Below are 17,408 nucleotides of genomic sequence, written 5' to 3' on the forward strand. Positions count from 1 at the left end.
GGAGGTAACTTTGCTGATCTTGCCCCGCCTCTTGATTTTGATAGGTTCCCTTGATTTCCTCAAAAGTGAAGCATAATAGGCTCCTGTAATTGTGGTACCCTTTACCAGGAAATCTGCCATCACTACTCTGTCCTGGTCCCAGAAGACTGTGAGCATGACCTTGCTAGTGGAGGGCTGCACCCTTGCCTTCTTTGGAGGTGGTGAGTCCAAGTGCTTCCACTGCATTGACTAGGCTTTAGTCTCTGGATCATAGTGATGGACCCAGGTTTCATCCTGTGTAATCAGTCTTTTGAAAAACTTTAACTCATCTTCTTGGCACATCTCCAAATTCATCCTCGAGCACTCAACGCATTCTCGCTTCTGGAATGGTGTGAGCAACTTGGGAATCCATCTGGCAGACACCTTATGCATATGCAAATGGTCATGAATGATAGTTTCCACAGACTCTGTACTAATCTTGACATCTTGGCGAATACCAATGCACCGATCTTCCAAAATGGCAGCCTCAACTTGACGGACAGATGCCTCATCAATGAAGAAGGGGGGGGGCGATCAAATCTGGGAGTTGTTTCCACAGACTTCTGGCCATGTTTGAATTCACGATACCAGCATTTTACAAGTTCATATGATGGGGCATTATCCCCATGTTTCTTTCATTTCATCAAAAGTCTCCTGTGTTCGTCCTTTCAAATACAAAAACTGGATCACTGCTCGACATTCAACAGGCTCCATTTCACACCTGACTCAGTTCAAACACCTGTAAAACAGAAACTACAATTTAGTAAGAGTGTTTAGCAGAAAAGCCAACAAATGACTACCCGAAAAAATAAATATACAAGAAATAAATGTTACCATAGTCAATAAAAGTTCAGTTCATGTTTTTTTTTGTTTTGAAATAGCCGTTTGGCTGTGGAATTTATTATATACAATCTCTCACATTCTGAAAATCCTATCATAAGTTGCTCGCTTGGTTAGGATTGCTGGATGGCATTGTCCTTTTGAGTTTAAACTCCTACTTGTGAGACATCGGCTTGGGGTTATTAGCTGGTTGGATGACCGCGTCCCTTGTCGAGATGAAGTAGTTTCATTTCACAGTCGGATTTTGGCGCGGTTTGCTTGATGTCATGACTCTTGTGGGCTGCGACGTTGTTTGGCTGTGGAATTTATTATATATATATATATATATATATATATATATATATTCAGATTTCACTCCAAAGAAGTCTGTTGATAACTAAAAGTGAACTATCGGATATATACATACGTTTGATTTGATTTGTTTTATGTATCTGTGTTCTGTATTCAGCTTTTTCTACTGATTTTTCAGAATTTGTACACACGAAAGTCTTGATATACTTTTAAGTAAAGCTTTATAATAATAATTAATAATGAATGTTTCTTATCTTAATACTTTAGTACAATTTCATAATACATTCAATTATCAAAAGCGTATTAATAAAATCTCGATTATCTTTATACATTTGAATGCGCGCACACATATTTTTTTTATATGTATTTCCATATCCGGTATTTGCCTTTTCTATCTCCATTCTTATTTTCTTCACTCTATCCTCTCTGTTCTCGATCTTTTCCGTTTTTCTTTTATTATTTGTTCTTCTTTAGTGATCCCCATTTTTTTATAGTGATCCCTATTCTCTTTTTTACTATTACTCACCTATATATGCTACTCTTCCGATTTTTATTCTCCTTTTCTTTCCTTCCTATTCACCTATGCTTAACTTTTTCCTCCTAGTTTTTTTCAAATATTTTCGTTTTTAAAAGTTTTTATTCCTGTTCTTTATACCTACATTAATATGTCTTAGTATATAATTTTTTCACTTTCAATATAAACGTTATTGTTGTAGACCCGTGCGAGGGGTTACAAATGAAAGAAACCACAAGTAGTGTAAAGTGCATAAAATATATATATATATTTATCATAAAGAATACAGGAGCCACTAAAGTGGTATGAGAGGAACGTGTTCATAGCATACGGTTAAACATAGTATAAATGTCTCCATTTAGTCTCTGAAACCAGTGTTAATCATAGGACTGGTTGATTCCACTTAGTACTCAAATAGGGGTGATTTGTACCCCACAACAGTTATTAAGCCAGTTTTTATCTATATTTTACATTTTGTATGATTCTGTCCCTTCTCCTCTTCTGATGAGTAGCATTTAGCTTTGAAATGTTATGATCTAAAGAGGTTTTTTTCTCTTTTATGCTTTCCTTTATAATAAAGTTATATGTAACATTTATTCCTCATCTTTTAATTAATAAATTTAATTGCTCCTCTTAACAGAGTTAAACTTTCTCTATCTTGATAAGTTTGCTTTCGTAAGATATATTCTTGGATAATCTCATTTTATTATCTATCAAGTTGACAAGAAAATTCTTGCGGGTTTTAATTTTTAAATTCAGATGAACATATCTCAGCTCAAACAAAAATTTATTGATCGAAATAAGCACCATCAGAATCAACACACTTTTGCCAACGCAAAACAAGTGTATTTATGCCATAACGTAAAAATGTTGCTTTCTGGTGGCGATGAAGTCGCTGAAGGCGTTTTTGATATTGCTTAGGATTTTGAAGCATTTCTCACACAGAAAGTTGTCAGGATGCTTGAAAAAGTGGTAGTCAGTAGGTGAGAGGTCTGGAGAGTATGGCAGATGAGGTAGTTTCGTAGCCCAATTCATTCAACTTCTGCAGGGTGGTTAAGCAACGTGTGGTCGGGCATTGTCATGGAGGAGAATTGGCCCTTTTCTGTTGACACTATGCTAGATGTTGTCAAATTTTCTGATGCATTTAATCAATTTGTTGACAGTATTTCACTGTCGTAATCGTTTTGCCTGCATCCCAAAAATTGTAATAGATGACACTGGTTGCAGACCACCAAACAGTCAGTTTTGGGAAGTGTCGTAGAGCTTTGTCAGCATCTAACCACTAAGCTGAACATCGCCAATTGTCATAAAGAACCCACTTTTCATTACAAGTCATAAACTAGTCAAGAAACAGGTCATTCTTGTTGCATAAAGGAAGGGAAGATGACACTTCATAACATGCAGATCTAGAAAGAAAAACAGTGAGGATCACAACGTGTGTCATTGATTGAGGATTTAAACCAGAGCATTCTGCTTACAAGATAGAATCTTGCTATTTTTGTGTGATGATAAAAATTCATTTATGTAATGATAAATAATAAAACAGGAAGGAACTTTTCTCCGGGGGCAGAATAAAGTTGGTGTTGTTTGTGTCAAGTTGCTCGATTAACAAGACTCATGTTTTAGAGAATTGTGAATTATACAATTCAAGAGTCAGACTTTTGATTTTTCTTTTGTGTGTGTGTGTGTGTGTGTGTGTGTGTGTGTGTGTGCATATTTTCAAATTTTTCGCTACTATAGTTTAGTGATGGAATAATTCCAATATAATTACTGAGTCTGTACTAAATTCCCAATTCCGATACAATTACAGATTCCGATTTTTTTATAAATCTCTATATATTTAACTATAAAATTGTTATTTTTCCCAATTACCATAAAAACACGTTAAATGTGCATATATTTTCTCAAATGTAAAAATAACTTATTGGGCTGATCTATAGATTTTAGCTTTACTGGTAGTTTAAAATCAATAAATATTTATTATTTTATTATTACTACCAGCAGTGGAAGATTTAGTTTTAAACAAAATCAAATTAAAAAAAAAAAATAATTAAAGGAATTGTTTTCGGCATTGGAAAATAGGCACAAATTTTTCCAATTCTGATACAGATTTTGATACCCCAAAAAGTTTTGATTTTTCCGATACCAATTAATTGTTCCACTACTACTACAGTTGCAAAGTTCAATAATATTGATCAAATTAATTATAAGCGTATATACCATTCACTTGACAAAGCAGGGGAGGGTAGAGCGGTAGCTCTAGATATATCTAAGGCTTTTGACAGGGTATGGCATGAAGGTCTTCTCAGAAAAATCAGATCATATGGTATCACTGGAAGAATACTTAACATAATTAAATCCTTCTTATCTGAGAGAAAAATCCAGGTTGTCCTCAATGGTCGTACATCTAAACAATCTATATATATAAAAGCGAAAATGTATGTATGTATGTTTGTGTGTCAGCTAAAAACTTTTGACCGACGGGACAAAAATTCACAAACTTGGTTTCATATGAAAGCCCCACCCTCCAGACGACAAATATCGAAAAATTAGCCCAAAAGGACCATCAGAAGTGCGTCAACTGATCGATTTTCTGCAGGGGGGGGGGGCCAAAAAGTGACATTTTAATGTTAAACATTACATATTTTTAAATCAATTTATAACTGCCCCAAAAAATATGGGCGCCAACTCTTCTACATAAAGTGTAAACGGGGCCGTTTATTTTGGGTCAACTTGTATTTAAAACCCGCTGAGTCATGTCACGTGATCTTGACATCAGCAAGCTGTAATGGCAGTCTGAATTTAAAAACATTGTTGTTATCAGTAAAAAATTTTTTAACCCTCACACAAGCTAAACTATGAACTTCTACACTATGACAACGTTACCAAAGTTATTAGCACGTTAAAAATAGTTAGATACGATAGTTAAACGAAAAATAACAAGCCAAAAATGTGAAGTAAAAAAAAAAATATGCTTACAAAAAATATTAACAATCGAAGTTTTTACAAAAAAAAAAAACAGCCAGACGCCATTTCCTTTTTAGTAACACTCTTTAGAGTAAGGGAGACGAAGTGAGGGAGAGAAAGAGAAAGAGAGAGAGAAAGAAAGAAAAACGTTAACTTTTCACCCCGAAATCAACAGTTTTCGACAGGGGGGCGTCAACAACGCATGCGTCAGATAACGTCATTATGTCGTGACCTTATTTACTTTAAATAGTTGAAAAACCGAACAAATTTCATATACGTTGCTTTAGCTCAGGTAGTTAAGGCCTTGGTTCATTATCTAAACGTTTTGGGTTTGAATCGTGGTGTGAGATGTTTTTGTTTTTTTTCGATTTTTTAAATCTAAATATTGAACCCTGTATTATTTAAGCCATTTTTCACGTAACGTTCGTTTTCCTGTTTTTTTTTTTTACTTCGCTTATTCTTAGCGACACCCAAAAACACCCGGGTACCCACCGATTTTTTAAATTTTAATATCGAAACAGGCTTATTTAAGCCATTTTTCACATGTTCGTTTTTCTGTTTTCATCGTTCGTTTGCCTTACGTTAGTTTTTTTGTGTTTTTTTTCGATGTTTTGATTACCCTCCCCCCCCGCTTAATTAAAATGTTGTTTTCTTTTCTTACTTCGCTTATAACAATGCTTACATCATCATCGTCGTCGTCGTAACGCTCGACGACTTTCAAACATCTTTTACTTATTCGCTTATAACAATGCTTCATTCTGGCTGGCCGATTTTATTTTCAAACTTCGCCTCAGGGCTTTGGCTTCGATCCTAACGGTTTCTTTTTTATTTAACACCACACACACCTCCAAACACCCGGGCATTGCCGGGTACCCCTCGCTAGTTTATATATATAAAAGCAAAAATGTATGTATGTATGTATGTATGTATGTATGGATGTCTGCTAAAAACTTTTGACAGACGCGAGGAAAATTCACAAACTCGGTATCACACCGAAGCTCCATCCTTTGCTCGAAAAATATCGAAAAATTGGCCAAAAACGTTAACTTTTTCACCCGGAAATCGACAATTTTCAACGGGGGGGGGGGGGCAACAAAAACGGTCCTCTCGTGACAATGACTGATTTTATGCATGCGTCAGATGACGTCGTGACCTGATTTACTTTAAATAGTTGAAAAACTGAAGAAATTTCATGTACGTCGCGTTAGCTCAGTTGGTTAAGGTCTTGATTCATTATCTAAATGTTTTGGGTTTGAATCGTGGTGTGAGATGCTTTTTTTTTTTTTTCGATTTTTTAAATCTAAATATTGAACCAGTGTCATTTAAGCCATTTTTCACGTAATGTTCGTTTTTCTGCTTTTTTTTACTTCGCTTATTCTTAGCGACACCCAAAAACACCCGGGTACCCACCGATTTTTTAAATTTTAATATCGAAACAGGCTTATTTAAGCCATTTTTCACATGTTCGATTTTCTGTTTTCATCGTTCATTTGCCTTACGTTAATTTTTTTGTGTTTTTTTTTATTGTTTGATCGCTGCATAGCTGGGAAAACAGAAACTGGCTTCTACAACTTGACGTTGTTGCACCTGCTAATTTCGGTTTATAAACGTCAACTTAACACGCTTATCAATTTATCTGTTCCCGTGGTCGCGATGGTTAAGTCGCAGGGTTTTTTTTCCATTTCCTTTCCACCTCCGCGTCAAACGTTCGGGGTTCAAGCCTACCTTTATACTAAAACTATTTTTTTTCTTTTACACCTCCAAACAACACGGCTAACGTTTTTTTTTTTTACAGGGTTGTTTTAATCTACCCCCCCCCCACCAACACACACCTCCAAACACCCGGGCAACGCCGGGTACCCCCGCTAGTATGATATAAATGCAGGAGTGCCTCAGGGGTCTATCATTGGACCGCTGTTATTCTCAATATTCATAAATGACCTCCCTGACAAAATTGTCTGTGAGATAGATATATATGCTGATGACACCACACTCTATAACAGACACAACAGGAAAACAAATGAACACATATCTAATGAAATAGCAGAAACACTAGAGGATGACTCCAATCTGTAGTGGAATGGGGACAAAAATAGATGGTCAAATTCAATGCTGCCAAGACTAAACTTGTTTCCTTCAATAACGTCAAGAAACCTTCTCTACCACCAATAGCAATGACCAAAGACTCATTATCTGAAAGTACATCTTTTAAACTCCTTGGTCTAACGTTCACAAGAAACATGAGTTGGAAAAATTACACTGAGAGCATTGCCAGGATCGCTGCGAAAAAGGTAGGTTCTCTTTACCGTGCTAGAAAGTTACTAACGCCCGAAAGTATCCTGTACCTCTATAAGGCCACCATTCGCCCATGTATGAAGTATTGTTGTCATATTTGGGCTAGTGCATCTGCTACTAGTCTTTTACTCCTAGACAAGGTTCAAAAGAGAGTCGCCAACTTGATAGGTCCTGAACTGTCATCTAAGCTTCAGCCTCTGTCCCATCGACGTAATGTAGCATCCCTCTGCCTGTTCTACAAGTACTTTAACGGTGAATGTTCCGACGAACTGCAAGCACTTGTACCCCCTCGACATAAATATCCCCGACAAACCCGACAAGCAGAAAAATCCAACCCCTTCACAGTAGAGATCCCTAGATGTAAGAAAGCCTTCTACTCTGGTAGTTTCTTCTCCACTTTGGAATTCCCTTCCGGGTTCCTGCTTCCCCAACTGTACTGACACGTAGAAGTTCAAGTGTAACATGAACCGACATCTTGCTGTCCAACTCCCCACATAGTACCCCTGTAGCTTATGTCCCTGATAGTAGCCCCCTACATCAAAATGGCAATGTGCCTTGTTTGGGGTGAAAATGCAATAAAAAATTTTTTTTTTTTTTAAATTTGACTCTGGACTAAAAGATGCATTTTGTAAAATGCATCTTTTAGTTCAGAGTCAAATTGTGATTTAATTTGTTTAACAAAAAAAAAATCAATTCTTTTTGCTTTTTTTTTTTTTAACTAAATGAAAATTATATTTATGATGGTCTGCTTAGGCATGCTGTTCAAGTTGGCATGCAAAGTTAACTGTGATGATGTATTTTTTCTGGAATCTTTTGGGCTAACTACCTTTAACTTTAATGGAATTCAGTTAGACTTCCTTCTGTTAATCACTTAATTCCACTCAGGAAATTCAATTATCTTTTAAATAGTTCACAAATGTCCCGTTACTATGGGCCACTTATCAACTCCATTGAAAATCCAAGCCAAAGCTCATCCATCATTCATTGGCTCAGGTAGGAGCATGGGGCCCAAGATAGTATCTCCATGGGTGATTCAACCACCCAGCTTTACTAGACAGCAGAAGAGTTTCTCCCTCTCCATTGTCCCTGACTTCTTTAACCACATTCTTTCAATAATTTATTTCTAAAAATGAAAACAATTTGTTCAATTATTTTTAGTGCCTGTTGTTGTTCATAATTATGTTGATCATTGTCCAGATGATCCAAAAACAAAACATTCAATGAAATATCAACATTTTGTATATTTGTCCAGCCATAGGCCATCAATCAATGTCACTGCAGATTCAAATGGGATGGTAGTGGTGAGAGAGGATTAAAATAAAACAAATCATTTCTGTCTAATTTTTTCATTTATTTTCTTTTTTTATGTGTCTTCACTCCAACCAAGTCAAATTGCCACTGAGAAGTAAGGGGCTACTGTGAATTAGGGACTATGTCTACAGAGACGTTCTAAGTAGAGAGTTGAGCAGCGAGTTGTCTGTTCACCTTACGCTTAAATTTTTGCATGCTAATACAGTTGAGGAAGCAGGATACAGGGAGGGAATACTAAAGTCGAGCAGTTCAAGGGAAGAAACTTTTAGGGTAGAAGACTCTCCTGCATCAGGGGACTTTTGTAGTGAAGGGGTGTAATTTTGCTGCGTGTCAAGTTAGGAGTATTTACACTGATGGGACACAAATGTGAGCAGTTCGTCAGAGCACATTCTATTATATATTTGTAAAACAAGCACAGAGAAGCAACATTGCGGTGATGGGAAAGGGGTTGGAGCTTGTTTGACAGGGCATGATTTATTAGATTGGAGACTTTTTCGACCCTGTCTGATTGAGAGAGAGAGAGAGAGAGAGAGAGAGAGAGAGAGAGAGAGAGAGAGAGAGAGAGAGAGATATCATTGTTGAGACAAAGTAGGTTCATTTCACACTCGGATTTCGGTGCGGTTTGCTTGATCTGTGTTGGTTAATTGAAATTCTTGTGTGCAGGGCGTTTGCTCAGTTGGTAGAGTGCTTGCCTTGCATGCAAGAGGCTCGTGTTTCGAATCCTGAGTTCGGATGTGCCTAACTGATGAGCCCAAATGAGAGCGAAACTCGAGTCTTGAACTTCCGGTTCTTTGACTGTCATGGCTCTTGTGGGCTGCGACGTTGTTTGGCTGTGGAATTTATTATATATATATATATATATATATATATATATATATATATATATATATACTAGCAGAAGTACCCGTCGTTGACTGGTTTCAAAAAGAGCCTTCAGAAAATGGACTCTGATTTCTGATTTCTATAAGAATATAAATAACTTTTAAAGTCTTTTAAACTGATATTTATTTTGTACATACTTTTGTATCTTATATTCCCTTTCATCCAGATGTATAGGCAGACAGATACACAGACGTTGAGCTTTACTGCATCATCCTATAGATGTACAGACACACAGACAGACCCGGCATTGCTCAGATCATCTTGGCAGGGGTGAGGGCAATTGCTCAAACAAGCACGAGGAAGAAGTAGTGGGAATCTTTATTGATACAAACGTATGAACACTAATTAGGGTTCCTCATTATAAGTGATCCCATGGGGCCCCACCTCCATTGGTGGGAGTGAGCAATGTAACCTCTAAAAACCTCCCACTTCCCATAATGGGTTATCATGGCAATTCGGTGGCTCTATGCCAAACGGTGTGAGCGTGTATAGGGTTACCAGTAATAAATGACACCACTGGGTCACCACCCCCATTGGTGAAGGTGAGATATGGATATTGTCAAATGGAAGCTTCCCCCACCCATCGTAGGTTATCCTGCCATATGTGGTAACTCCACAAGTGTACATCAAAAGGTGTTAGCATGCACAAGAGTTCCAGTTATAAGTGTCCTCCCCTTCTATTGAATCATAATTGGATTGGAATTTTTTGTTTCTTTTAAATAAAAATTTAACCCTCAGTTGATTTAAATCACTGATAAAAAAAACCGAAATAAGGAAAATGTTTTTTGTCTTAATATAATTAGCTGCTGGTAAACAAATTACAAAACAACCCTGTTTAAATGCAAAAAAAAAAAAAAAAATCTCCACTGGTAGGCATGCACGGACCTCAAAACTAATGGTTATGAGATAACCTTCTAATCCACTGGGCCACAACACTGATCACGAAATCACATCGAAAATTCTTGTATTTAAACTAATTCAGAAAACAATGGTTGATGCATGTGCAGTTGTTAGAATCGTTTAGAAAGAGACGATTTTGGGTCACCCGCACTTGAAATAAAATGCAATTTCTACACAAAATAATTGACCATTTTTTTCTAATTCTTAGATATTATTTGTCCAAGAAATTGCTCTTTCTAACAATGTCAAGTTGGTGCATTTACAATGTGTATAAGCAAAGTTTTTAGAAGACATACAAACACACACACACACACACACACATCTCTCATTTATAAATAGAGCAGGACAAAATTTAGTCTGGAAGAAGTAAGAAAAGAGTAAGAAAAGGAAAAATAGAAATAAGAAGGTTAAAATGGAAATCAACTCAAATTCTTGGAAGATAATTCATCAGGAATTACATGTACTCCAGGATAAAATGAAATGGAAGTTAATATACAATACACTCATATGCAGAATAATCCAAAAGAAAGATCTCAATGTCTGTAATGTGTCTGAAAAAGCACTGAAGGAGTAATCTGAAGAAGTAATCCAAATCTGGGTTCTTGAATAAGGAAATACTCACAAAAGAAACATGTATTAGCACTCCTTGTGTGTATAATGTATATTCATACATATTTAAAGGGTCTTAAAACGATTTCAAAGCTCTTCAGTATTAGCCCAAAAAAGGTTCACACACAATGTAGATATTATCGTGTGCCAAGTTCAATAGAGAGGATCAGTAAAAATAAAGTAAAACCCTATCTATAATTTCAAAAAATTTTGAAGAAAGCAATTTATTTAAGAAATTTAATTTTAAATCATAGAAAAAAAAACTCACAGTCTGAGTTAAAAAGATAGGGTAAAATTCAAGAAATAATATATATATATTATATTTCATTCTGTAAGATGTTATAGTTACATGGGATTTGCTATGCATTGAATTCTTCAATTCCATATTGTACATTGCTTGGCAATTTATTAGAATATGTCTTTTCTAGGACATCATTGAGGTCCTTTTTAACCGTCCCATATTATAGAATAAGGGTTTCTCAGACTTGCTTACATACATGATCTCATGAAGTGGGTTCTTACTATCACTCCAAACACTTCTCCCATCTGAGGCTATTCTCTATTTCTATAAATCTACTATCAGATCATATATATGGAGTACTGTTGTAATATTTGGACTAATGAATCTCTGTCCCATTTGAGGATTCTTGCAAAGGTGCAGAAAAGTATCTGTAATTTGATTGGTCTTCACTCTTTGTTCTATGCAACCACTCTCTCACAAACATGATGTTGCTAATCTCAGTCTTTTCTATGAATACTTTTGCAACATGCGTTTTCAAGAATTGTCTGATCTATTCCCTACTTTCTTTATTCCAGCTCATTTGATTCATTAGTCTAGTGGTCTCCATCAATTTGCTGTTTTGGTACCTCATTGTATATACAGCTTCATATTCCAGTAGCTTCTTTCTAAGAACTGCAGGCTTGTGGGGTTCTCTTATTAATGACTGTTTTCCTCCTACCTATAACCGTACCATGTTTTTTTTTTTTAAGACAAGGTCAATAAGCTTCACTTGTTTTTGCAAATAATTATCTTGTTAGCACCTTATATCAAGTGGCTTTGCACCTTGTCTAGAGCGATTTACATAAAGAACATTTTGTTTTATTTATGCTTTCTATTTCGCTTACCTATAGGTCTGTGAATGGTAGACATACAATGCAGATGAGTCTTGATAAACTAAGTCAGATGGCACGTGAAAGTGAGGCTAACAATAATAACAATGGCCAGGAATCACAAGAACGGAACAGAACAAACCAGAATAATCAAGATTATCTGTACAGACAAGATATGTGTGCTCAAGAGAAGCAGCCGCTTCATAGTAGGCAGGTGAGTGCAATTAAATTCTTTCTACACTTAATTATTTCAATTCTTGTTTAGAATTAGGATTCACCCTATATTAAGCAATAAAGAAAAAAATTTGTATGATGTATGTACATGTAAAAATATCATATTCCAAAAATCATATAAATTGATCAAATAGATTTATTTTTAAATAAGAAAATTAAATTTTATGAGTAACGGAAGAGTGGCTGTCAGGTTTGCCATTTTGAAAACAATCTACAAAAAGCAAAAGGAGATAATGCAATCATTTAAACAGACCAAAAGTTGTGTCACAGAATTATGATCAACCAAAAGTTGTGTCACAGAATTATGATCAGCCAAAAGTTGTGTCACAGAATTATGATCAGCCAAAAGTACCATAGATCAGTCTGACAGTGACTTTATCGCTGCCAGACTGTGGTATGGTTCTATTTAGTCTTAGAAAGTCCACTTTTCCAGGCTTTACCTTCTCTCTGAAGACTTAGTTTGTTCCTAATCACCTGAGTTAAACAGACCGTAAAGACAATATGGATATTGTCAGACGGAAGTACATTCAAAATAGCAATAAGATTAATAATTAATAGACAAAAATGGAGGAGCTTTACCCCTCTTACTTCCATCTCCTTTCACTGTCCTCATGAATACTGGGAAAAAATTTAAGAGAATATATTTTCTACATTCACTGCTTGTAAATCAAAGTTATTCTACTTGCTTTTTCTTTTTTATATATGTTACTTTGTGCTTGAATGGTTAGAATATTTGGCTATTAACCGAAAAGTTAGAAGCTTCAATCCACTCAGGCAAGAGGGGAGGATCGCTGATTACATTTATTTCATTTTTTCTTTGATAAAAGTCTTTTACACTGTTTTATGGTATACCAAACCTTTTGGAGTCGAACCAAACACTTATGTGACTTAAGCATCATTTTTTTTTAAATAAAACAAACTTTTTCACGATTCTAAAATTACTCTTCGCCTTTAAAGTAACATCAATAATCATGTTGAAATGTTTGTTATTAATTATGAAATTAATAATTAAATAAGACAGTAAGCATAAAATTTCAATAAAAATCTAAACTCCAGGCTTTAAAATTTTATGAGAAGGACAGCAATAACTTTAATTTAAAAATACTTTTTCTTTGCTAATTAATAAATAGTTGGATTTTTTTAATTAATTTAGTTCATTTTATTTTTTACTTGAAAATTACTACTATATAAATTCAAAAGTAAGAATAAAATTTGTAATATGGGGTTCAGAGCTAGGAATAGGAATTAGAGAGTAAAAATAAAAATAGTAATATGGGCGTTTAACAAGCAGTTTCTTGGGTTAATCACTTTTCCTTGGATGTTTATGTTTTTTATCTGCTGTTTCCCCTCCTTTCATTCTCTCTCTTCTTTCTGTCTTTCTCTTTTCTTTCTCTTTTTCTTCCTCTCTATTTTTTTCCTTCTTTCTACCTTTCCTCTCTTTCATTTTCTCTCTCTTCCCTCCTTTCTCCTCTTTCTTCATCCCATCACCTCTCACTCCTCATTTTTTTTCTTTCTTTACTGCAAACTCATTAACCTGGTTAAAATGTCAGCCCATAATCCATTAAAAAAATAGTTTGGTTTTAAAATTCTTAGCAAATCTTTCATGTATTTAAATTCATTAATTTTATGAATGTAGAATGAATGACATTAAAATAAAAATGAGTTCTAGTTAAATAGCAATTGTGTTTAACTAATAATTTAATGATCAATTGCTAAATAATTAAATTTTACCCTCAAAATCATATTTTAATAATATAAGCTACAAATGCTAACTGAACATATAGAAACTGCAACAGAAGTAAAATAAAAACATGAAAAGACTTCACATAGAACCAAGGAAACTGAAACCATATAATTGTAATACCATCCCTATCCCCCCCCCCAAAAAAAAATGTGTATATATATAGTGGAAGTTGATGCCGGCACTACACCAAATAATCTTGGAAGCTCAAGGAAGATGGAAAGACCAAGGGGAGAAAGCACTAACTACACCTCCAATATGCTAAGTGGACTGGGACCTTGGGGAGGCTTAGTGCCACCCAAATTCCAGTGAAAAATCAATCGTAAATGGCTGTTGCAAAGGTTATTGAAAGAGGTAGAGAGTATTGGAAATCTGGGGAAACTTGTCACTCAAACTTCAGGGAACACCACAGGGTGTTCTCAAGAGAAGTATTTGATTATGGTTGTATGAAAACTTCTGGTGAATAAATAATAATAATTTGGTAAAAATAAAAAACAAAAAAAAAAAAGAAAGCAGTTAAAGTAATGAAGAAAAATAAAAGTAAAAAGATTTCCGGGGGAACACTGGATAAGTACAACATGCATCCTTTACTATATATATATATATATATATATATATATATATATATATATATATATATATATATATATATATATATATATATATATATAATGTATGTGTGTGTGTGTGCGTCTCATCACACACAAATTAAGTAAAACACTACTAGATGAATTCATTTCAAGTAATAAAAAAAATTGAGGAAGCAAATCTTGTTTATATGTTTTTTATTATTATTTTATTTTAAATTTTTTTATTATTTTATTTTTATTTTTTCAGTTTTAAAATTGTCTGACTTTTCTTTCTTTCTTTCTAATTTTTATTTTTTTCAGTTTTAAAATTCTCTGGCTTTTCTTTCTTTCTAATTTTTATTTTAGTTTTTTAGCTTCACTAATACAGCTATTGTCTATGAATATTTATACAAATATTAGCAAAGGATAACTTTGTTTTTTACATTTTTGCTGAAAGGTGTACACCTGTATAAAATATTTAGCAACTGTGCATTTTAGTTTTTGAGGACAATTTTCTTTTTCATTTTTCTACTTGGAAAAGAAGGAGATAATTCAAAGTTTTTCAAAAAATTTCGCCCAAAATGTTAGTTTGGCATAACTTTTTGGTAAAAGCAAAACAAACGCACTAAATGAAAAAAAAATAACACAAAATAAAACATAATTATCTGTACATTTATTAAATTAAAGTAAAAAATATTTTAAGTTTCATAAAATAGAATTTCAAAATAAATTACAACAGGCATTTTTTTTTTGTATTTTTCTGAAATGAATGAATGTGGTCATATGAAAATGAATGACTTATTTTAATTAAAACAAAAACAAGATTAGCCTTTTTTCTTACAAAATTGAATTTTCTTAAATAAAAATAAGTATTAAATTTCATAGTTTTTGTTGCGGGGTACAAATCACCCCTATTTCAGAACTAAGTGGAATCAACCAGTCCTATGAATACCACTGGTTTCAGAGACAAAATGGAGACATTCATACCATGTTTAACTGCATGCTACGAACACGTTCCTCTCATACCACTTTAGTGGCTCCTGTATTCTTTATGATAAATACATATATTATATTTTATACACTTTACACTACTTGTGATTTCTTTCATTTTGTGCACGGGTCTACAAAAACTAGCTGACAAGAACGATTCAAGAACTTCCCGGATCAATCTACAAGCAAGTTTCCCGAAACATAGAGGAAGCAGGTATAGCTCACATTAAAAAAATATGCTTCAAAAATATAGGATACCCACCCACCAACAATTACCAACGAAGAGGCAAAAAGAACCTTCACAAAATTATCAGGAGACAAAATCCTAGGACCCCTTGTAGCAAATGTGGAAGACCTCATGGGTACAATACATGTCAATACCAAAGGAAAATAACATGTGATCTATGCAAACGAGCAGGGCACAAAGCCTCATATTGCAGAACAAAAGTAGCAAAAAAGAGCTATGTAAAAACTTCAAAAATGGACCCTTCACCAACAGAGGACATAAGGAAATATGTTACAGTGAGAATCAGAAATAAAGAAGTAAAACTGCAGCTCGATTTAGGGTCGGATTTATCAATTATAAATTTTCACATGTGGAAGAGAATAGGAAAGCCCACCATGACAAAGACGAATAAAGTCGCAAGATCGGTAACTGGTGAAAAAATAAAGTTTGGGGGTGAGGTAGTTATTAATGTGTCACTAAAAAGAATGACAAAAAAGCTAAAAGTTTTTGTTCTAAGGAACGCAACAAACTTATTTGGGACCAATTGGATTCAGGAATTTGGATTATGGGACTCGCCAATGAGTGATTTTTGTCATAAAGTCGAAAACCTAATGGCCGAAGCCGACAAACTCAAAAAGGATCTCAAAAAATTTTTCCCAAGTGTTTTCTCTGAAAAGCTTGGATGCTGCACAAAAATAAAGGTGAGCTGGACGAAGCAAAACCAATATTCAAAAAGCCACGGAGCGTACCATTCACTTTGATGGAAAAGATTGAAAAAGAATTCAAAAGACTAGTTAACACTGGGATTTTAACCCCTATTAACTATAGTGAGTGGGCTAAAGAGATTAGGGTATGCGCAGACTTTTCAACTGGATTGAATGCGGCAGTCAAGGACCATTACTACCTGCTACCAAACCCATACGTAATATTCGCTAAGTTAAATGGCGGAAAATGTATCGATTCGAATGGTTCTTATTTCGATTAATAAAGTTAATTATGAAAGGAGTTATGGTCTCTTGAAGTTGAATGTCAAAATACGACATTATTTCTGCACTAACCTATTACTTGGTTTGTCGGGGGACATTTCTTGAACTATTGTTATGTTCTGGAAAAAAAATAACACAAAATAAAACATAATTATCTGTACATTTATTAAATTAAAGTAAAAATATTTTAAGTTTCATAAAATAGAATTTCAAAATAAATTACAACAGGCATTTTTTTTTTGTATTTTTCTGAAATGAATGAATGTAGTCATTATATGAAAATGAATGACTTATTTTAATTAAAATAAAAACAAGATTAGCCTTTTTTTCTTCAAAATTGAATTTTCTTAAATAAAAATAAGTATTAAATTTCATAGTTTTTGTTGCGGGGTACAAATCACTCCTATTTCAGAACTAAGTGGAATCAACCAATCCTATGAATACCACTGGTTTCAGAGACAAAATGGAGACATTCACTACGAACACATTCCTCTCATACCACTTTAGTGGCTCCTGTATTCTTTATGATAAATACATATTATATTTTATACACTTTACACTACTTGTGATTTCTTTCATTTGTAATCCCTAGAACAGGTCTACAACAGTTTGGAACAGTCATTATTAGGAAGTGTATGATTTTTTTTAAACTACTTACGCCTGACAGTATCCTATACCTCTATAAGGCAACCATTCGCCCATGTATGGAGTACTGTTGTCACATCTGGGCTGGTGCATCTGCTGCTTGTTTCTCGCTCCTGGACAGGGTTCAAAAGAGAGTCGCCAACCTGATAGGTCCTGAACTGTCATCTAGGCTTCAACCTCTGTCCCATCAACGAGATGTTGCATCCCTCTGCCTGTTCTACAAATACTTTAATGGTGAATGCTCTGACGAACTGCAAACACTTGTACCTCCCCGACGTAA

General features: G+C 34.5%; 1 protein-coding gene across 2 annotated transcripts in view; it reads left to right on the top strand.

Moving 5' to 3' along the window:
- Positions 1 to 17,408, top strand: part of LOC145296773 (uncharacterized) — a 221,461-nt gene that overhangs the window by 175,095 nt on the left and 28,958 nt on the right. For both annotated transcript variants that reach the window (XM_080142828.1, XM_080142829.1), the window contains exon 34: positions 11,759 to 11,951. In XM_080142828.1, coding sequence (XP_079998954.1) covers positions 11,759 to 11,951 — 193 coding nt within the window. The remainder of the gene's footprint in view (positions 1 to 11,758; positions 11,952 to 17,408) is intronic.

The sequence above is a fragment of the Euprymna scolopes genome, chromosome 17, assembly GCF_053919585.1.
Source record: "Euprymna scolopes isolate OS-2025 chromosome 17, ASM5391958v1, whole genome shotgun sequence".
Lineage (NCBI taxonomy): Eukaryota > Metazoa > Mollusca > Cephalopoda > Sepiida > Sepiolidae > Euprymna > Euprymna scolopes.